Consider the following 24,774-nt stretch of genomic DNA (forward strand, 5'->3'; position numbering starts at 1 on the left):
AATAACCTCCCTCCCTCATCAGTTTTTTGGTCTTGATAGGATGATAAACTAATAATTTTTTTTATGGGGCCTAACTACCTACAGCATTTCTTGGTAATATATTATGGTAAAGCTATCAAGGAAGATTATTTCCTATGAAAAGTTAAGAAAATAAGTAAGTAAAATTATAATATAATAATACTGGAGTGGAGTTGAATAGCTCAGTGGTTAAGGTGCTTTGCCTGCTAATTCCAGGGTCCTGGGTTCAATTCCTGCCACAGCAGGACTTTTTCTCACGACTAAACCAACTCCACATGGGCCTCAAAAAGAGACTAGTTTATAGAGTACCACAGTCGTGTCGTCACAACGCGAAGTAGCGCCCTCTGTTGCCAACCAGACGTTGGTTACCGTTTATTATGCCTGAATGACTTCACAGGCTTTCTTGATTAGCCATTTTAAAATCTAATATTTTACCATCAAAATGTACTAAAAACACAAAAGTTCGCATATCGAACGTTTATCGAACACACATTTAATTATCAATTAACATTTGCAAAGAAAAACTAAGATACAACATCTTAATAATTACGTTAGAAAGGGGTGAGAAATTGGGATCAATGGTTTGTCAGTTGAGAAAATGGCGTCTGGTTAAACGCATTTTGCAAGGATAGCAACGGAGTAGTATCAAGTGGTATCGTGACGTAACACTGTAGTGCTCTATAAAGCATCATTCCATCCTGTAAAAATGGTGAGTGTATTTGCTGTTGGATGTGAAGTAAATAACTAAATAGGCCTAAATAATATAAAGAAATTTGGTAAAAATGGTCAAGGACGTAACATCATATTACTATTTTTTAAATAAATTTAGATATTATCAGGTTTTATATTGTATTTTCTAATAAGATACCATAATTGCCTGTGTATTTATTAAAATCTTAACAATGGTTGGTTGGGTGATTTTGGTGACATGAATATGGAAGCAGTACTGTACTGTACAATTCTACTACTACAATCTATAAACAGTTAAGTGTTTCAATCAATATTAAAATGATACCTTTTCAAATTACTAATGATGATAGTGATATGATGTTGATGATGATGATAATGATGATGATGGTTTAGTGTATAATATTTTAGCACAATAAACCTACGGGCCCTGGCAACAATTTAGTGGGGTAGAGATCTTAATAAATAGCGAAAGCACATACTTAACAAGTTGACATATACACACACAGGCACAGACATACTTTACACTGACTGTGGTTTTATTAATACTAGTGTGCCTACTGTAAGAACCCCACTGTTGACACAAACATTTTGGCCTTAATTTTCATTGGCAATAATAGCACATGACAAAAGCTGTTATTTTTACAAGGTAGTGATAGCCTTGAATTGATTTACTTTAATTCATTATCACCAAGAGGATGCTGCCACGCCTGTCCTCCCTTATATCATCAGTTTCAATGTCTTCGGATGCAGCAGTAGTTGCAAATAGTAAGCAAGCAATTAACCAGTTAATAGTTCCCCTCTGTAGTTGTACTTTCTCTTTAAAACAATATAAGCATTATCTTACTACTGTTAAATCTCATTCTTGCTGATGCCAATAAAATCAAGCATAGTAGAATGTGATTCTATAAGCACATCTATTCTTGCATACAGTACTCCATGCATGTTGTCCACATAAATTTAAAGAATATACAGTATTTAAATAACAGAGTTTGAATGTACAATCCACATCTTTGCATCCTAGATCTGGAAAGTATTGCAGGTAAAATCAAAGTAGATCTTTGCACCACTCAGTTGATCTTGTAAATCATTGCCCTTCTGATCAGTAGGCCTACATCAGGGCATGAATAGGGAGATCTTTTAACGTCTGAGATGATGGGATAAATGTTTGCCCCTCTTGAATTTATCTGGTAACCCTCTGCACACCAGAGTTGCTCAGGTAAATCTCAGCACCGCAATCGAAGTGTAAAATCCAGGAATCATTGTAGTTCTTAACATGTTGGCTGCCAGCGATGATTATACTCGCCCACAGGGTGTTGTTGAGGGCGCCAGGGAGAAGTATGCTCGTCAAAATTGGGGTAACATTCTAGTGTTTAACTTCTTCGTTACACATTGTAGAACCACAGTCTCAATGGCTGGTAGTTCGGGGAAGATACACCTAGATGATAATGTACAGAAGACGTACGTATGTTTGTTGTGTTATGTTGTGTTATGTTGCGCCCTTTGAACATATACCAACCCATGCAAAAAGCGGATGAGATAACTCGCACTTGGCATAGCAAAAAAACAAAATGCTATCACAGTGCTGATATATGACTATATAAAATTTCAAAAAAGTATGTTTGTACATAAAGTAAGTCTGGCAGTCAACGTGTTAATTTTCTATATATGAGGCAAAATCATGGTATAGCTGCTACCCCTAACTACATCAGACTTCCAGAAGTTACAGGTAAAAAGAATCAATTCCCAATGATTTACAGACAATTTAGGCCTACTATACAAATAATTTTTGCTGTCAGGTTGTTAGCATTTAAATGTCTGTAAGTTGATGAGGGAAAGTCTTTTCATTCTAATCTTAAGTCAAAGGCTAATAACAAATTATGTCATTAAACTTTTTGTTTATTTTAAAGCTTATATAAATAGATTCATGTGACATTATACCTTTGACCTGGACAATTTAAATCTATGCTAAATAGATGTTTAGGGTTTCATAGCTTCAGATTAGCAGTGGTACAAGGATTTGCCTGACTGACTGAAGGAAGGCTGGCTGTTTGACAGAGTCTGACAATTTTTATGGAGATCAGCAGGGTTCTGGGGAAAGTCCTGGTGGGGCAGATGTGGCTAAGCCCAGGGACCTTGCCAAGAAAGAATGGGCTATTTTGGTCCCTTTTTGGTTGTTTTGACAAGTTTTTGGCATGTAATAATTTATACTTTAAAAAGTCACTAGTTTACACTAACTTACACCTAGAATGTCAAAAATACTATAAAACACACCTGGTATAATTACACCTACCTCAAACAAAATATACCTACAGTACAATAAACAGTTCTGATGAAAGAACAAAATGTAACCAACCAACCTATAAATTATTCCTTAAAAAAAACAAAAAAAAAACACATGCCATTGTTCATTTCATCATAAATTAATAAATAACTAGTCTGGAAAACTATGTCAAATTGAAGGGTCAATTAATAAGTAGATGTTCTAAAACCTAGGTTATCACAGATATGAAACCGTAAGTCAACACTCACAACTTGAGGTGACTCAAGAAGCAAACACATGCGCAAGTGTTAAGAGTAATTAGTTTGATTTAGACTTGATCACAGACCAAGGTACGAAGGTTATAAGTACTAGTTTCAATCACAGCACCCAGATGCATGTTTATGCAGAATCGCTTTGTAAATATTTATTATGTAATGAAACTATCTGAAAAGATGTGCTCCATAATTTACCTACAGTCCAATAACTAGTGGAGATGGATATATGCGCAAATAAGGAATACTTAAAAAATAATCAATAGCAGTCGTTTCATGACGAATCTCTTCACCGACGAACAAATCTCTACGCTAGAACTTTCAGAATAAAATAAATATAAAAACAAGTTCATAGTTAAATACATAATAAATACATGACATCAACTGTGAATAGTACATGTAATTGATTGTTGCATTGCTATATTCTCGCCTCTCCTACCTTTTTTCACAATTCGGCGGAATGATTTCCGGATGCTTGTCCTACTTTTCCTGAGGGAATCCATCTATTACTTAAATTTAGTATAATCCTACGGAGAAGAAGCAGGCAGCTATGGGAAGTGCCAGCTTTATTTTCTATTTCTCTTATTATTATTCCAATCGGTCTCGCTCACTCTCTCATCAACACACATCTGCTCAAACAAAGTGCAGGTAAAGGAATGTAACGCACTCCCTCTGTTCAGCACAATATCAGATGTAATAGTATGCAGGCTTTTGAATCAGGCTATTCCATCAAGTAAGCATGAACCCTCACCTAGTTTGGCCTTCACATAGTCTGTTGCTATAATGAGAAAACTAGCATTGAGTCTATAGGCTGTTGCATATGTAAAATATGAGGAAGTGAAATATTGTAATGAAAGAAATGCATCTTAAAGGAATAGTTGATAACAACACACTGAGCAAGGAGGGGTATACCTCCTTGCACTGAGGCAGCGTTGGCTTATCAGGTAAACTTGCTACAGCAGAATCGCTACATACAGGTTTTTAAGATGACTTGCACATGTAATCTAAATAAATTATGTATAGTTTTTGAGTTCTCTTCACATAAATTTTGATATTTAAGCATTCATAATATTTCTCCTCAAGAAGAATAAATGCAAAAGATTGATATACTTAAGATGAAAGTAAATATTTATGTTTGGTTTAAAATCTAGATACATAATTTATCCACTACATAGATAGATATTGTGATACATATTTTTTTTTACCATATGGAGCATTCCTATTGATTAAGATGTAATAAATGTAAATCATTATAGCTTCATGCAAAAATGTATTCTGTACTTAATCACAGGAATGGATTAAACTTTGAGCCATCAATAAAAGAAGATTCCAAGCAATGTTTCATTTAAATTTAAAATGTATGGTGGGGTAGAAATGTTTGTTGTATCTGAACGGATGTAGGTCTTTATGTATACTATAAAGTGAAGTAACTCCTCTTCTATCTACGCCTCTTAAGCTGCATTCACACACCGAATCTGAATTTTCAGATTTGAAGGCCTACCAAATCGATCAGAAAGTTGAATTTGTGTGTAAGGATGGGGACGCTCGCATTCAGAGCATTAGAAACAAGGTCCGAATTTTGGTTCGGATCCTATGGAAATACAGCTTTACAACTGCCTTTTACAACCAAATCACAGATATCTGAGGGATTATATTTTTGGAATGGAGCTAAGCATGCTTGCCCTCCATCTGAGGGTTCGGAGTTCAAATCCTATGGCGCACCCTTAAATTCAATCCACTCTCAGGGATTAAAAGTCTAAAAAATAGTCTCCCAGGAATCGTAAGTACTCCTTAGTCGTACTAACAAGCAAAAATCTCCCAGAAAATTAATAATTCTGCAAAACTTATATTTACATGTTTTTACTACTTTATTATTGTTTCCAGGAAGTCAGCTGGCAATGAGCATCATCACAAGTAGCAAAATAAGATGTGTTGAGAATGCTCATTAAATCAGACCTAACAAAAGTGCCTTTTCTCCATCTTGGGACATTTACCCACTATCACTTTTATATAAGAAAACATTTTAAAATGACACTGAGGCTGAAATTGCTTGAAAAATAAGAAATAAAAAAAAATTGAGGCTCTCAAGGTAAGATTTCAAATGAGGTTTTTTTTATTTCGTTTTTAATAGAAAAGCCAGGGAGTTGTTATTTACAGGTATATATATATATAAAATCACTTTACTTCAAAACAAAACAAAGGAAAACATACAAAACCTAGGTCGTGACCTTATAAAGGAACACGCAAGGTAAATAAACAAAAACAGTTACTTATCTAAATAACAACTCACTGGAAAAAAAAAACCAATCTTATCTGTGCCTTATATCAAGTAGGTGCGACTTTTTAATACCCACTTCAGAAAAATCATGCTGTACAATAATGATTTAAAAAGCGTGTAAAATATTAAGAACAAAATAAGAACATCTTGAGCCTGAAATTGGCCAAAAAATAAGAACAAGATCTGAGCAAGATTTTACTAGTTTGTAGTATATATATATACTGTCTCTTATACACATCTAGATGTGTATAAGAGACAGGTACAAGGATTTGCCTGACTGACTGAAGGAAATAATTGTTAGCTTAGTTGAAATGAAAATATTTTAGAATGAAATATCAGGGCAAACAAAGTGATATTTAATATCAACAGCATGGAGACAACCAAGCTGAAAGATGGCCTAGTACTAAATTTATACCTTCAACTATATTCTAGATATTCACAAAATTCAGAATTTATTAATTAACATTACATACCAGAGCACTAGATCTAGGTCACCATATTATTACTCCTAGAGTAGTAGGGACGAAGGCTACACATTTGATACTAAGGTTAGAAATATGGGAAGTTTTTCAAGAACATTTTCACTTTATATTGTCTATAATATTAATAATAAAATGGCGGCATCGTAATGAGGGGCTACATAACATCTCAGATAGTACTGTATAAAACAATATGGAGTTAATCAACATAAAGATGAACACGGTTGACATTTCAGGATACAGAAAATTTATTAAACTAATATTTCAAGAGCTCCTGCTCTCTTCTTCAGTGTTAATAATAATATGTCGGTCTTATATAGCGCTTCCTGCATAATGCCTCTAAGCGCTTCACATTAATACCCCGGTCTCGGGAGCAAACATGCATGAAACACATACAGTACTCAGCTCCCTGGGGAGAATTCCATAATATTGCAACTAGTAATCAGTGCAGATGTGTCCGAACCTACCAGATACCCATTTGTACTCCTGGGTGGAGAGAGGCAACCGTAGGTAAAGTGCTTTGCCCAAGGACAAAAGCGGTGCACATAAGCGAAGGTTTCAAACCCCCGACCTCGAGGTTGTGAGTACAAGGCAAAACCAATGTGCCAACCGCTTCTACAGTTAACCATATGTATACTTATTATTCCCAGGCTTCTATACATTTGTTGTTTATTCATTGTTATTCACGAAAATAAGTGATCTACTTAATGTAAGACAACTCATTTTTAATTAAATCATTTTAAATGGTTTGTTTTATTTTTTTTTTCAATCTGATTGGTCAGTTTTTATTTACTTTTGTTAAACTTCTGTAAATATTGTGAATATATATGGATGGGTGAGATTTTCTCATCAGTATTCATGAAAATGATCAAATAGATTGAAACATTGAATGTCTCTGTCTCTTTTCCGAGTTACTGTCTTTTTGTTCTATTTAATACTTTTTAATGCTTCCTTTCTTTGTTACTTGAAATTGACCTTCCTTTCTTTTTGTCAATATGTTGCATGATAATACTATATTACTGTCATAACACTACTAACATAATTTATTGCATTATTGTTTATTTTGGTAAGAATCAAGATAATTAATCTATATCAACAATATGTTCATCTTATTATTGCTGATGTAATTTACTGATGACATTATTAATGTATATGAATGTTTTTCCCTACCTTTATTTCGAATGGGAATCCAACCCACAACCTCCAGGTAACAACTAGCCTGGTGTCATAACCACTAGACCACCAAGATTGCCCTTACTGGCTAGTGTTGAATCCAATCCCCAAGCAGCAGCCAGTACAGCATTATTTTGATGTTATGTTATTGTTATTAAATATGTAATTATTATTGCTGTTGATGTCTATAGTTTATTTTCATCTGTAAAAAATGTTCATATGTGCTCCACAGAAACATCTCTCTAAAAATGTCTTCCCACCTTCCCTTCCCCTACTAAAAAGGCAGACTTAATAATATGGTTACATGTGTGTATTTTTTTCAGGCAAATAATATTAAAGTGAATAGGTAAACAGTGAAAAACAAAAACAAAAAAATACAAGGCAAGTGACACATACCTATTTTCTGATAAGACTTTCTAAATACAGTAAAACAACAAGTCTGTTTCTCCATCTTTACAGAACATTAGAAATACTGCACAACTAGTTATAGGCCTAGACAGGTATTGGTACAGATGAACCTCAAACCTAGACAAACAGATCTACTGTACTACACAACCTTTATACTCATTACCCCTCAATTGTTTACTCTGAAGGATAACCAACATTCTTTTCTATTTATACAACTCTTTTGACTTCCTACACTTCACAAGTTGAGGTAGTTTTGGTGTGGGCCTTGGTCAAGCAAACATTTAAAAGGCCTATGGATTTCTTAGCTAAGTGGTTTACAGTAGTGGATATAAGTACCTCCTTGATGGATAATACCTCAATGAAAAATATCCTTTTATAAACTTGTGACTATTCAATTCTACTATTTAACATTCTGCCTGTGACCATGGCATTAAGGTAATTACTATATTATTAGGATAATAAATTCAAGATAAAAAAGTTAGTCATGATAATCTAGGTAATAATGGTAATAATACTGACAATAAACTTTTGCCCAATTTACACAAGGAAAAATATTAATGCATGTCCCATGTTATATCCAAGACAAAAACCGACATCGCAGAGGCCTGTAACACTCTTGAGATATTTCGTATGGACATGTAATTATGCTCACAAGCTGGAACGTATCTTACACTGTGCCGTTGTGTGTATCTTCACTGTCTATCTATCAATGTACCAATGTTTAGCACAGTTTTAATTCACTCAGAAGATGATATTAATTTTGGTAGGATCTCACAAAAATGTCTTGAAATAGAAGAAGGGAGAGAAGAAAACAGAGAATGAATATATATGAAGTAAGAAGAAAAAGTAAAGAAAAGGAGGGATGAAGGAGCAACCACATAATGTCTTCAAATCACCAACCACACAAAATTACTTATTCTGAGGAAGAGGGCTAAGAAGTCAATTGAAATGTGGAATTAACAATAGCAGTTTGCACTTATATACAACATAATTTCTTGTTCATAATTGACTCAAAATTTGAGATTATTCTCCGAAGAATACTAGCGTGAGAAGTGTTTAAATGCTGGACCAGCAAGAGTAAACACATATGGTCTGAAAGTCATCACCATTACATAAATAAATAAGCAAATTTATAACAGAAATAATACCACAGGTATGGCATGTCCAAATATGGCAATAATAAAATATCTGAACAGCCAAACTGACCTGAAAAAGCCACCTTATGGTGACTGTCAAGTTCAATGCTGGTGGCCAGATAGTAAGATGTCTAAACAAACAGGAGTTGAATGAATATATGTTTTAGCTTACTGTTACTATGTGTAGTTGTGTTAAGGCCACCTTGGAACATGCTGACACACTGTTCTGATGACATTAGAAGGATGAATACTCTACTATAGCTCAATATATATTATATATCAATCACAAGGAAATAATAATCAATTTTAAAAATTCAATTAAATTTCTTTAATTGCTGCAAGTGGAAGTGCCATCTTGGGCCAATATCTGCACAATCACAATTAAACACCAAAAATTCAATACAATGGTAACTATGCATCATGGGATAGGGACATCACTCTATTAAAGCAGAATGACCTACACAAAAACGAACTATGCATTGTGGGGTAGGGGTGTTACTAAAAAACATTCCTCTGTAATTATATGACGTTATATAATTACGATTATCTTTTTGCAGTTTTGTGTTTTCTTTTGGTGATATTACCCAACTGTAACAAGTCGGTTCGGTCAAGAAGTAGGACTAAACAAAGGCCAGCTGTCTGTCTTGTATTGATCCTTTTTCATTATTTTAGCCCAAACCTTGTGTGGCATTTAGCATTGATAAGAATGAAATGCTTTTAAAGAGGAAAAAACGGCATTTTATCTGTTGCAGATAAAATAAATAAATGAATAAACAAATATGTGAAAGTTGAAAACATACATTACATGATGTCAAGAAATTCTTATGAATTTATGTGCGGTAGATGCAAATATTTATTAATTAAAACAAGGTCTTAAATCATTAAAATGTCGTAGGTCTTGTTATAGGAATTCCTTTTAACAACAGAGTGATAAATCAATTCTACAAATTCAAGTGTATTTATTAATTACTACAGTAGATCAGTAGAAGCTATGATATTCACTATTATAAATTAAGAAAACATTATCCAAATTATGGAAATATGTAAAGAATTTAATAGCAAAATTCAATGCAAACGCTTTCCTCTAATTTTAAGCGCTTTCATAAAGTATTTTTATACTGTTTAGAATGCTGTCTACTCAAAGGTCTATAAAGGCGGGGCAGGCACTGCGTACTCTATGCCTAACGCCATCTGGTGATTTTCAGAAGAGTCAGCATTGAAAATGATACATTGCATACACCTTGTCGCATTCTACATGGAATCGCTTCAGAGGGGAATTGCATCAGTGGGGAATTGCGTCAGTGGGAGGCCATGGCTCCCCATTGGAGTAAGCTGACGCCCGACGATGCCCACTATGCTCTTGTATGGGGTCATAGGCTCCCGTCAACCTCAGACCCCCATCAGGCAAATCCTGGTGCCACCTCTGGTCTAGTTGTTGTATGTACTCAAATTTTGCCCAGGTCCAATGTTCTTATTTTTTGGTCAATTTCATGCTCAAAATGTTCTTATTTTTGTTATTGTGATTTTAAATAAAATAAATTTTCAAATTTTGTTTCTTATAGCATATAATAGACTATTGAGACTTTTTTAGCAAATAAATACCTCAATGAACAAAAAACATAATTTAATTGAATTACATCATAACATATATTACATGCGCATGTACCAAAACCTTTGTACTAATGTTTTTATTCATTGGGTTTAGAAGCCCCATGATTCTGCCGCAACCTGGACTTGTCACATTCATTGTTGCTAGGCAAAGTGCTCATTAACATACAGACAGCAGCTGTAATTTTCTCCAATATATAAGTCAATGCCAAACAAACATACTTAGGAAATTTACCAACCAACCAACCAGACAAATTTCTTAAAGCCTAATTTCATTTATTTTATTTTATGCAAGGAAGAAGACACCATATAATTATCATATATAATAACATCTATTGTATAATACAGTATTTGGCCATATTGATGGAGTGTATACAGAACAAAACAGCTTTTCATAAATTGTCGTAAAAGCTAGACACATTGTCTCAGTGCAGAGGGCCAACGAGCAGACAATCCAGCCGTATTAATTGCTTGCGAACCTGCTATAAAGGATTGTTGTATGGTCACGATGAACCTGGCAAACCTGAGCAGACGATAAGGAATGATGTTGATTGTAGAGGATACTGATGAATAATAGAGGTAATAACACTAATGAAATGCAGTAACATCCAACAGGCTGGCTGAACAAGGACAGTGAATAATGAGCTCCGGTGTATGCTATCATTATATTTAAATTACATTCCTTTTTTAACTAGACAAATTGATAATCGAAAAGATTTTGACCAATTGGTACATTTTTCATTTTATGATTCTTCCTTAAGTCAAGCAGCTAATAATTTTGTTTAGTGAAATTAATCAAACCAATTATCATGTAATTAGGTTTAATTTATTTTCTCAGCCAATCGAAATATGTGTTAACGTAGTGTAAATAATAATTGCACTTTGACGTAAACAATGATAAGCCCATTGGTTCTACTGGATATACACCACACATAATTTATTATTTTGCAATTACTCTACACATCTAGGCATCTGTAATTATAAACAATGATAAATCTACTTGTTTTTAAAATATCTTTTGTGCAGTAGTTACTGTGACAGGTGGCTCTATTCCCTGACTATACAATTTTGTACATTGGTGTGGGATAGGTAATTAATTGGTCAGTATTCAGTACTTAGTGTAATTAGTTCGTTACTCTTGTTCTCAAGGCCAATGTTTGCACATGAAGAGAATAAATAATTTGATTTGCTCTCATGACTGAGCAAAATTCTTAAATCAATCATGTTGCATCTTGTTATCAACATTCGCTACACATTCAGTGACTGCTGTAATCTGTAACTTCAAGTTCACTCAGAGAGGGCAGCAGACTGCTTGTAATAAGGACCATACTACCATACACATGAAACAAGGCATAGACCAACCTCTAAGTAAAACTTGTCTCGGTTGGCCTATACAATAAAAAAACAAAACCATGTGTTTTTAATCGTACATATTTGCTTTGGCACAAATAAATTTATAAAAATTGTATATCCAGCAGGAGTGGCACCAGGATTTGCTTGAAGGGGATCTGATATCCTTTGGTGGGGAAGCCTCCCGAACGAGAGCATAAATGGGCGTGGTTGGAAGTTCTTAGAATCTCAGAAGCTATGACAACTTAAGGGTTTTATAGTCTACTTATATGTAAGAAATACATATAATTTTTTTTCTTTTTATTCTAACATAGTCTAAAAGACAGGCCAACTGAGAAAACTGAAGGTTTGCTTTTCTTTTTTTTTTATGAAGTGCATAGAAGCTTACTACAGTATATGCTATATAAGTGGATTGATGATAATGGTGGTGATGATGAAACGTTGAAGATAGTGATGATGAGGTTGTGAAGATGGTTATGATGAATATGATTATGGTGGTGGTGATGACAACAATGCTGACAATAATGATGACAATGATGAAAATAAGAATGATGAGGATAATGATGAAGAAGCTGATAACAATGATGATGGTGAGCATGATGATGATGGTATTGAGGTTGTCAAACCACAGTACAAAATACTATATTCATTCTTAGTCATCATCATCCTTAATGAAAAACACAAAATTTATTACTTCATGATCTGACCATTCTTTTACACAACATGCCTAATCCGACTTTATTCTATTGTACAATAATTGAATTCAGTGGCTCATTATCCAGTCTTCCAAGCCTCCCTGATTTCTTTCTCATAATATTCCATGTTTTGCTTGCCTTAGCATTGTAATTCCTCTACAGATGCCTCAGCACTGGAGCAATCTAGCCAAAGGCACAAGATTGTATTGTGGCTTGCAAAGTTTTTGCATGATATAATTACAAGCAGCGATAGGTACATGGGCAAGAGGGCTCGACACCCTGCACGCCTCAATAGCTCTGACCTGCTACAACCTAACACTCCAGCTGTAGTTTGACCTCCGCACACATATTAATTTTAATGGAACTTCAAAATGACAAAATTAGGTTATTCTAACTGTGATGGTTAAACACGTGTTTGATGCTATGTAAAATACTAAGCACATGAGACTCAAAAACTTATGTACTCTAAATCTTAGAGACCTTCAATGGTACAACTAAAAATATACAATCCTTGTTATGCTTGAAAAATATAAGTCTATATTTAAATTAAGTTATTTTATATATTTAAATATCATACTGTCTGTGATGAGCAATAAACAAAACAACTTCTAATACTTAAATTGCTTCATTTGTATTAGGTTTTCAACTAAAAATATTTTTCTCACTAATTAGCAGAAGCATCAATACTACTATTCAGATAGATAAAAAAAAAAAAAAAAAAAAAAAATTCTATCCATATACAGTATTCTCTGCACGGGCCCTTAGTTGGCTGGTAATCATTTTAAGGATTTTTAAAGTCAGATGTCTATAAATCGTTAAAGAAAATAAATTGCTTCAACTTAAATTTCATTGGGGAAGTTGATAAAAATTCAATGATTTAATCAATTTTTGAGGACTGAGTTTCTAACAGTATCTTAAGGGTTAAATTCTACACAACATGTTTCATTCAGTATTTCATTATCTTGCTACGATGTTTTTACTCTTCGACTATTTATTTTTTCTTTGCATTTACAGTATGTTACTATCTATATTTTATTTATATCATTTCAAACAGTAATATGTTTTTACTTATGAACTTAGTTGCAGGTTAGTTTAAGTGTTTAAGCCCCTTCAAGCTTCATGAGGGTTCTTTTTTTTTGTCTTGTTTCAATTTTTGTTTGTTAATTTTATGTATTTTAATTTTTGACGAAATAAAGAATTTTGCATTTGTATTTGTATATTTCTATATAAAAATAATAATAAAAAAAAAAACAAATGTTAATAAGCATTTAAAAATAATATGATAAATAAACTACTTTGACTTTTACTACTGCAAGTGGGTCAATCAAATGTGTCAAAAAATTATACAAATTTGCAGTAATTTTTGAGAGATAACTTCCTAATGCAATTTACGAGTAGCTCCATTGGGAATGAGTTTATTATGGACTGAACCTCCAGTGACTTTTTAAACTCTCTACTAATACACATTAGACTTTATGTCACCTTGTTATTGTGTGTAACATGTTACTTCCATATCAAAACAATGACAGATTTCATATAGCAATAGTATTTTTGTAAACATGTATTTTCTTTCTCACGAATCAATACAATAAATGTATGAATGTATAAAATGTTATTTTTATAAAGGTTTTGTGAAGGACTATTGACCAAGTACTAGTTCACAATTTCTTTTTTATCTTGTTTCTTTATGAATTTATATCTCTCTTATATTTTAAGGATGCAGCACAGAGAGCTTTATTCATTTATGTTCCTTCTATTCAACTTATTTTTAATGTGTTGTTATTCAACTTATTTTTAATTGCTATAATATCTCTTCTTCTACAACATTTAAGTCTATTTTCATTTTATGTTTATACATTTTGATATAAACTTGAATAACAGAAGCAGTCTCAAGTATCGTCCGCAAGTCACGGGAGTCTCTCAGAAATTTAGACAGCCTCCCACACTCATACAAGAATACAAGAAACTCCTGGAAACAAACCCACCTCCCAATTCTTCACATTTACATGTTTTTTCTATTGTGTTGTTTCCCGGATGTCAGCTGGTTATAAAGTTAGATGTGGTATTGTTAGAAAGATCATTTAACCAGATATCTCGGAAATGAGATTTTTCAGTTACTGCATTGCTGCTGCATCTATTTCTGTGGCTGCAGCCACTGCAACTGCTACTCATTATAATGGTACAAAAAGTTTTATTTTCTAAAAAAGGATCCTGATGGAAATGCTTGATTCCTTTAATGTTTATTTAAAATATAATGGTTTTTATATCAAATACAAAGGTATCATCCTGGCCATAATCTCAACTACTAATCCACATCTAAAACCATGATGTCACAAATGATGATGTCATACAAGTCCCTGTGAGTTCATGGAAGCTGCTGAACTGACAGTGGTGACTGGTTTCTTTTAATTTGTTGCCTTTGCTGGCCGTTAGTTTGTTAATGGAATGGTCTCTGGTCAGTTAGAGTTTATCCCAGTTAAATTTGGCTATGAAAGGCACGAAATTGCTTTGGGAATACACTTGGCAAAGATATGTACTATAATGTGATGATGTCATTTAAAATGATGTCATTTAATGATGCTGTCACCAACAATGATGTCACTAATATTAATGTCAATAAATGATGATAAATATGATGTTGATGATGATGGTGTTTAAGACTCGATAATGATGAAATAAAACTTTTTAATCTCTAAAAACACTGAATCACAAAAAGTGTCCTACAATTTCTTCAACTCTATGAAATGTCATATGAAAAACTGATATTTGAGATGTAGATTACATTTATGTAATGTCCTTTTATCTTGTTAAAATCAACTTGATGTTATTCAGATTATAAATGTTAGTGATTATCATCCATGAACCACATCAATTTGCAAGTGCTTAATGAACTAACCATCATTTACATCCTAAATTTGTTCTGTTTCTCCACTTTACTACTTGGTCGATACCCTCATGGAAAAAAATCAATTGCTAATCCAGGCATGTCGATTCAGTATTTATTCCATGCTGATTAGTATAGAGAAAATAATGATATAATGGTGCCAGGGAACCTCATTCACAACAAATCAAAAAGGTATACTTTATTAAATTGTGATTTATTTCTACCTTTTTTAAAGACTGCCCACACTATCAAATTTTACTTGACAAAAACAAGTGACTTACCTAATATGGTCATGACAACATCACATATATAGACATATCATGGCTATATATGGGCATACAACATTTTTTTTAAAAAAGAAATTTGATAATCTCGACAGCGCTTTATGTGGAATTACTACATTTATTGTTTCAGTTTATAGATAACCAAAAACATCTACTGAATTATCAATAAAGATAATGAAGATGTATATTATTATTATTATTATTATTATATATATTTTTTGTATATATTATATATTATATTACATAATAGAATTGATTTACATTATAGTTTCATTATTGTATTCTTCTATTTACTGTTTCTTTACATTTCAATACATAAAAGCTTTGTAAAAATTATTTCATAATTGTGCAATATACTTTGATAATTTTTTTAAGGGGCAGCTGACTAGTCTGAGTTAACAAAAATATATTATATTACATTTCATAAGTTTCATTAATGTATTCTTCAATTTACTGTTTCTTTGAATTTTAGTATATAATAGCTTTGTAAAAATTAATTCATAACTGTGCAATATACTTTGTAATGTATTTTAGGGGCAGGTGACTCGTCTGAGTTATACTAATTAATTTTTTGTTTAGCTGGCCTTGACCTTTGTCTTGCAAACTTCTATGTGTCTTATAAATAAGTGTAATAAAAGGAGGATGAATATTTTGGATTTTATTTAAAGATTTCAGCTTGCAGATGGTATTCAACTTCCTCGCAAGATTTTATTATTAAAGTAGATGCTAGCTGGAGTGAATCATACTTAATAACGATATTATACTAATCAATGCACAATTAATTAAATTTACCAGTCCTACTGTGCTTCCTTGTAACCATCAGATATTTTGATATGCCAGATGTCAAACTAATTTGTTAGATTGACATTTGCAATAATCCAGTGAGTGGGGTGGAGATGAAGATGTGGTTTAAGTTTGTTAATCGAGGGAATGGGTCACTTTTCACATTAAAACCTTGGTATTCTTAGCACTGTGCAATGGAAGGTTAATCTGACTGATTTGAATGGCTTATCTTGTAAAATTAGATGTGTTGAAGATTGATTTGGCTTTACCTGGGTGCCAGATGGGGTAAGAGATGGGTAATGTTGAAAGTAAATGAAAAAAAAAAAAGTTTTTGTGAATCCACATGGGTACATCAAGTAGTGAGTTTCAAGAGAGTACAAAACATACTTTTGTCTATGACAGTCCCTCCTTTCCTCTCCGAAGAGTATTTAATAAAAAATTAAAGATAGTTGTCATTTTGAAATCATATTTTTTCCATTTTCTCCTCTACAGTATGTTCTGTACTCTTGAGAAGATTATTAACAGCATAGAGGATGTATCAGTGTTGAAGATGTCAAAGTTTTATCATGATTTTTAAATAAAAACATATTCCTTAAGGGGAAAATCCAAGGGTGTAAACTTAGTCTCATCACTATTTAGTTGGTAGAGCAACCAAAACAGTAGAGGTGGTCTTAGGTTCACATTCTGATGGAGACACTATTTATTATAGTAGTCTTAAAAAAAGTATAATTGGTCTATAATATTTGTTATATTTATTAGTTCATTAATTCTTATTTAATGAGGCAATATGATGAATATTTCCAAGAAATAGTCCACAACCAAATCGAGATGAGACTAAAATGAACCAAACACATGGTGTGTGATATAACTAAAATATTTGAAAAAAATTGTTTTTATGAGAAATTAATTATGTTTTGAAATAGCCTGAACAGAATGAATTTAAAAATACAGAACAAACTTTCCAAATTGCTTAAAATAGAGCAAGCATAGTCTTGAGTACCTGCTTATAACTCCACAATAGCTTAATTGTAAATTGCTTACTAAATCTGGATTGGGTAATATAACTCAAAATTATGTGGACGACAGGAAGACTGTTCGGCATAATTGGGTAACAAGGTATACGGTCATGGATGGAAAAACTCATATGTAATCTGCAGTAATGTACACGGCGAATCTCATCTTATATGGACCTAATTCAATGCATCTTATTTAATCACAAAGCTAATATAATATTTACATAAATTAAATCAGCAGTAGAATGAATGTGAGCATTAGTGCGAAGTGGAAATAACATTGGCTTCTGTAAACCAGCTATGTAAGATTTTCATTACATCCTAATGTTCAATGTGGCAAGTGTAGCTTAAGCTGAATTGTTGAGATCTTTTGCCTATTAATTAGGGTTCTAGGCTAAATTATCGCAAACTAGTATTTTCTCTAAGGCAGACTTCGACTCAGTTTACTTCACTCTCCTATCAAAATATGTTTAAAAAGTTAAAATAGTAAAAAATTGAAATAAGAAAGCTATTAAAATCAAAATAAAAAAAATGATTCTCTTAAAGATTTTTGGAAAATAAGGGTAGTAAGACTAATTTTCCTCATCCCCCACCCCTTTTTAAAAAGACTCCCATCACACATACGCAGTCATACGCTTACCTACGATATGTATTTGTTTATTTTTCACGAGAGGAAAACAAGAAGAAAATGTTTTTAAATTTTCCTAAAAAAACATGACTTCTTAAGCCCAATAATAAAACTATATAGCTTTATATCTAATTTATTCCATTCTATTAAAGTGTTGATTCACTTGCTGGCTAATAATTAACTTAAAATAATTGTTTTAGTGTTGCTTATTTGATATTTTTTATAACATTTCATTATCTAATTACAATAAAAGCATTTTTTAAAGCAAAGACTTTCTTTAAAAATTTGAACTGAAACTAACTTATAATGTTAAGGTTAATTATCATGCCAATTTACTTTAAAATTATGCTCGATCCAATTTCAAGAATATGATATTAACATTCTCTGTTTGAATAAATTGTTGGAAATGGCATACTAAATGACATTATCATAAAAATGTCCCATTAACAAAAACAAACAGCTGTTGGACATTTGTCAGAGCAGTAAAAAGTAAAAAAAAAACCCATTTAAAACATTATAATTACTATCTATAAAATGTTTATGAAATGCAAATATAATAATCATATACAAAAAATGGTTAAAATATAATCATCTTTCTAAATCAAATATCTGTTGCATGTTTGCCATAGCAGCAAAAAGAAAAATCAACAATTTAAAACATTGAGATTACCATCTATAAAATGTTTATGAAATGCTAATGTAATATCCACATATATTAAATGATTAAAAATAATCGTCTTTCTAAGCCTCTTACTGGTTTGTAGTACTGTTCATAATAATCAGACAAGAGTGATCATCTGTGAGGTTAACACTAACAAACCATCAATCTAACATTCTTACATTAAGCATTGTATTTCAAGCGACATTAATACATTCACAAATATCTTGTTTCTTCAATTCACTTGATTACTATTATCATTCTTATTATTATAGTACATATTGTTTTTGTATAGCATTTTATTCCTATATAGGTCATGCAGGATAATTCTTACTTAAATAATTGAAAACTTAAATGGTTTAAATAATTTACAGAGAGAAATCTAACATCCACAATTTATTAATGTGTTTCGTTTATTATTATAATTGTGTTATTATATAATTATTACTATATATTTTATTATTAGTTAGTAGGTTAGTTTGTAAAATAGAATATTCCCGTTATCTAAACAAATCTACAACTGAGTTGTATGTTGTTTATTTTTAGATAATATTTAAGATGTAATATTTTTGAATCTGTCTCATAATCAAATATAAATTAATAATATTCTCATTATGAAGTCTCTTTGAATCTCTTTATCATTATGATTACCCTACAATTATGAATATTATTTTGAGTACCCTTTAGTACTATTTAAATATACAGTAAAAGCGGAAATAGATTTAGGCCTTGGCAAAGTACAAGTTTAAAATAAAAATACAAATTATATACTTACAGAAAAAAATTGATTAAAATGTATTATCCAAAATTGAAGGATAGTCCAGTAAGGAAGATGTCATATGGACCCAAGACAAAACGAAATAGTTTTTCTGATAACGGACAACTACACTAATCTGTAAGACCCACAAGCATCTCAGTCACAAACACAACTGATTGGCTGATGGTATATCACATGATGCAGTGAGAATATTTACCTCAATCATTACGGATGACAGAAGATGGGTAGAGTTCCAGCAGAAATATGTACCATAATGGGAAGGTAAAATCTAAGCTACAAAATCAATAACAACCAAGTTCAAACCGTATTAATTATATTTTCTCCCCTGACAGAGTGCTTAAGTGATTATATTTCTTTGATTTTCTGGAACAAAATATCTCAAACACATTTTTTTTCATTTGCAATAAAGTTTCAAGCTTTAAACAGATACGAAATCTGTAATTTTTCAGTTTAAATATATGATGTTGTGAACGATGGGCTATTTGTATATAACATGTCCAGATGAAAGGAATGCTATCTATTCACAATGAATCATTATGAATAAATGGTACTATGGCATTTGAAGTACCATTTATACTATACATGTTATTTCCAGGGACCTCATACATTTCAGATTAGACTTAGAGGGAGGGGTTTTCTCATAAAACAGAGGGAGGGATCATCTTGGTCGTTACAAGAAAGCTAAATGATTGAATATATAATATACATTAAATGTAATGTAAAAATAAACAATGAATACACAGTTTTTAAATAAAAGGCCAAAATAAAAATAAAATGTATGTTTCTCATCTTCTCCCTCATTCTTTTTGGGCCCTCGCTCCCCCTCCCATCCATAATTTTTAAAGTCAGGCTCCGGAGGAAAACAATTTTTTGATATGTTGTAGAACTGATTTTTCTAAGACAGAAAAAAAGTTGTTTGACGAAAAACTGGGGAGCAGTGAATGAGATACAGATTTTTTAATATTTAAAAACTTGGGGAATAAGGTGTAAAAATGGGCAGTTACGCCCCTTTTTCCCCCAGTCCCACCTCTCAAACAGTGAAATTTGGAAATCATAATCAGTCTCTTGGTCAAAAAAATAACTATTTAAATATTTTTCTATTTAGTCAAAGCCTAATTCTTAATAAAATGGTAACCACACTAAGTTATGGTATCAAATTTGATAAAATGGCAAAACATTATGTTCGTACATAGTTAAAAAAACAAGGGGTATCTACTTGTACATTAATTAATGTATACATAATAAAAACTTGGAAGCTTGCTTAGAAGCAAAAGATAGAAACTTAGCCCAAGATACTACTGGTGTTGATACTGTGGATAGGGCCTAGCTTGCCACACGATCACCTGCCGAGAAGAATGTCGACCCACTGGGCATGGACATACAAATTATATACCTGGGCCAACGAGTTGACTGAAAATGAAATCCTTCTCAATTTCTCAAATATTTTTCCTTTAAATATCTTTGTATCAAAAATAATAATAACACCTAGACTTTTGTCAAGAATTCTCTTTGAAGAAAAAGAATAACAAATGTCACATTTATCCATCATCCCTATGCTGTTTAGAGTTGTATAATATGAAATGAAATCCTATAAATGGTATAGGATATAAACATATACAGTATAAGATAGATTAATACTATACGTCAGCATTTAGAGTGATTATTCTCCTTTCCAATTTCTTTCACTTTTTCATGTCAGCTTTAGATTAATGTTCTTTGTGCATTACCCTAGTGAAATGCATAATATCAAAATACCAATTGTAGATTTTACGACGACGATGATGTAATGATGTCTTATTAAACATGCAATTTATCATATTATTTTTTATATATATTATTCATAAAATATACTGATTTTCTGCCCATGTTCAATATTAATATCCCATGATTTATTTCTATACAAAAAAGTAGATCACAGGAAAAATAATTATATTATAAATTGAAAGGTAATCATATAGCTTGTAGTTTCATTAAGCTATTTTATGAGGTAAGTTCTCGGAATTGTATGTTATAATAATTATAATGAGAAAAAACTTGATACCCACGCCAATACAAATCACAAATAAGCAAATAATTTGTTGTACATTAACATTATAATAACAGTAAATCAGAAGAAATACGTGCATTGAAGAACGCCTGCGTGGGTTTGTACATGGGGCGTGCGACAGTGCATTTCACTGTGTGTAACAAAAAGGTTTCTTTATACCATGTTTATACAATGTACAAATCTTTGTGTCTCCTGCTAATGTCTTATGAATATTCATGACCTAGTGAATGTAAGCAAAACACTACCTCTAGGCCCTGTATATACAGTGAATACATTGATATTGAAAATTCATTACTGTTATAATTTATAAGAAGGGAAATCACATCATGTATTCTGAACAGATAAGAAGAACAATTTATGTTTTAATAATAAAACAGAAAACATAAAAACAAACACAAGACAGTGATTGAAAATAAACATTTAAGATATATCTCATATACACTTTAAATAATTAAACACCATAGATGATAGCATTTAACCTATAGAGAAAGAAAATCTGCTAAGAATTGTTAGGAAATAATGGCTTAGTTGGCACAGAGCCTTTCGAACCATGGTTTCTGGTTCAATTCTATCACTGCCTCCTTCTGATTCATGAGGGGATTTTCTCTCTGTGTACTGCAACTATTTCACCAAAACTGCAAATAAGTTTTTGAATCTATCCTTGGTGTTTCACACATTGAAGCAGTCTAAATCCTTATCTTCATCAACATCACTATCATTAATCACAATCATAATGCAAGGGCGGATTTTTGGAAGGAAAAAAAGGGGTAAAAAAGAAAGAAGAAAAAAATGATCGGCCAAAATGCCTCAGGTTATTTTAGGGCATCTTGAACACAAAAATTCCGGACCCCCTGATAGTAGTATTATCTCGATCGGTCCAACTTTTGGGCCCTCCCCCCCTTTTATTGGACATCTCTGGATCCACCCCTATAATACATAAACAGTTTCAATTTCATGTTTTTTCTCAGCATTGACATTGTCACCATATTATTACTATCAAAATAATAATAATAATAATATGTTAAGACTTATATAGCACTTAATGCCAACAAGGCCTCTCTAGCACTTCACATTATTACTTCCAGTAATTGGATCAAGCACATATTCCGGTCAATGAGGAGAATATCATAATGTTGCTTCTGTAATCAGCGCATTTTGTGTTTGAGTCTACCAGGTACCCTCTTGTACTCCTGGGAGGAAAGAGACACTTGCAGGTGAAGTCACTTTCCTAAGAACACAAGCGAAATTGCAAAGCGAGGAATTGAACCTCCGACCTCAAGGTTGAGAACGAGAACCACAACCGCAGCATCAAACCGCTCCTACATCATCACAATTGTTATCATCATTGTTGTTCTCATCTTTGCTATTGCTCCGCATTTGTTGCTGTGTCTCTGCTGTAATTGTCACCACCACCAACTTCATCATCATTATACCATCATTCTCAACATCACTATCAATCATCATCACTCAAATAATCATCACCCTATCATTTTAATATCATAATTTATATCACCCTCTACATTATCAATGTGCTAGAATTGTTGCATTACAAACATTAAATACAAAACTCACATTTATCATCCTCCATGTTCGACCCTGAACAGGAAGTTGACCCATCAAAGTAGCTGTCCAATGATGAGCTTTCTGATGTCCGTTTTGTGTATTCAATTTGCTCTTTGAGGGGCTTAACTTCATCCAAGATCTCTCCACTGTCCCGTCTGTTGAGTCTTGATTCGTACTTTATTTGTGGTGTGGGTATAGTTTGCGGAGTTTGTGGGTAGATTTGTCCTTCGTCGCTATGGATAGACGTCCTCACAGATTCATGGCTGGGGATTGGTGCATAGTCTGAACTGACTTGACTCAGTGTATCAAACTATTAACGAAAATTAAAACAAAATTTCAACTTATCCAAATTACAGTATATTTTTAAAGTATTTTTATCACATGATATTGTATTTTATGGTTAAGTAAAGTTTTATACCATATGTATGGAACTATGCTTGTTTCAATTGTGCATAAGTAATATAAATATAACAATTAACAATAATAATATAATAATAATAATAATGACAACAATAATAATAAAAGAATTAAGCCCGCTCTTAATTTTTAAGTTTACTTATTTTACTTGCTTAACATGGCTCAAGTAGCATTAAATAAATGAATCTTGAATAATACTGATGATGCAAATGATAATGAACGATGATGGTAATAACTAAAACAATAAATAATCAACTATATTTAAAAATGAAAATGCCTTTATTCAGCCAATCTAATCTAACCATGAAGCCATGTTCCAGAGGAAAAATATTCTTTTTGTGCCTTAGGAAAATCACTTTTAATATATAACATATAAATCTTTCTGTTTCTTCCATAGCCTGGCTTTAACATGATTTAATGTAAAACATAAAAATTCAGCATAGGTACCAACATAAGTTACATTATGTGCAAAACACTTATGTAGTCTTTAGCCATTTCCATTACTATCTTGAAAGATTTAGTGCATATTGTAAAGCAATATCATACTGCTATTCACATAGCTGCTCCCCTATTATTGAAACGTCTTTCCTTATAATCTCTTTTGGGTAAATTCTTCAGTAATCCCTACATTACAAAGATCATGAAGATGCTAAATATACTTTTGAATAAATAAACTGCATTCTCAAATGTTGATTTAATATATGGAAATTTAGAAGTGTAATTTCTCCTTAGGTCGACTCTCGAGGAGTTACGAATAATAACCTAAAAATAACCAATTCACGTCACTGCCATTTGCTAATGAAATGAGAAATAAATTATCACTAGACGGATAAATTCAGAAGACAAATTGAGAGAAAAATTTAAATAAAGCAATTTTTAAAAATAAAGTGTCAATTTTATAACCGGCTCAGATGCCACAGACGCAGAAATTACCGGATAAAACAAACATTAGTTTATAATTAATTAAACGGCTTGTTCAGTATCTTTTTATACCTACTCACATCCTAAATGAAGTAGATTTGCCCATTAATATAGCATACATCCTACTGTTAAGCTTTATTATGAGGCATAGGGTGGGATTTGAACCCCGGAGCACGAGGACTTAAACCCAAAATAACAAGGACTTGAACCCAGGACCACAAAATTATTAGCTAACATTTTAAGCACAAACTACAGCTTCACTTACTTAAACAAGCTAAAGAATTTTGGTATATTTTATTGGCCTTGGAGAGCATTTTATATTAAAAAATACACATGAAATGAAAAAATATTATTGTAGGCCAAAAGCGCATTAACTGTTCTTGGTACAATGTGGTATATCAAATTTATTATTAATATAAACTCACTGGATT

General features: G+C 32.2%; 1 protein-coding gene across 1 annotated transcript in view; it reads right to left on the reverse strand.

Annotated features, from left to right (window-relative positions):
- The window catches only part of LOC117104992 (kalirin-like), a 182,487-nt gene that overhangs the window by 55,073 nt on the left and 102,640 nt on the right, over positions 1-24,774 (reverse strand). Inside the window, exon 34 of the mRNA XM_033245970.1 lies at positions 23,015-23,315. Coding sequence (XP_033101861.1) covers positions 23,015-23,315 — 301 coding nt within the window. The remainder of the gene's footprint in view (positions 1-23,014; positions 23,316-24,774) is intronic.

This window comes from Anneissia japonica, unplaced genomic scaffold, assembly GCF_011630105.1.
Source record: "Anneissia japonica isolate Jap-2015-1 unplaced genomic scaffold, ASM1163010v1 scaffold287834_len5846547_cov211, whole genome shotgun sequence".
Classification (NCBI taxonomy): Eukaryota; Metazoa; Echinodermata; class Crinoidea; order Comatulida; family Comatulidae; genus Anneissia; species Anneissia japonica.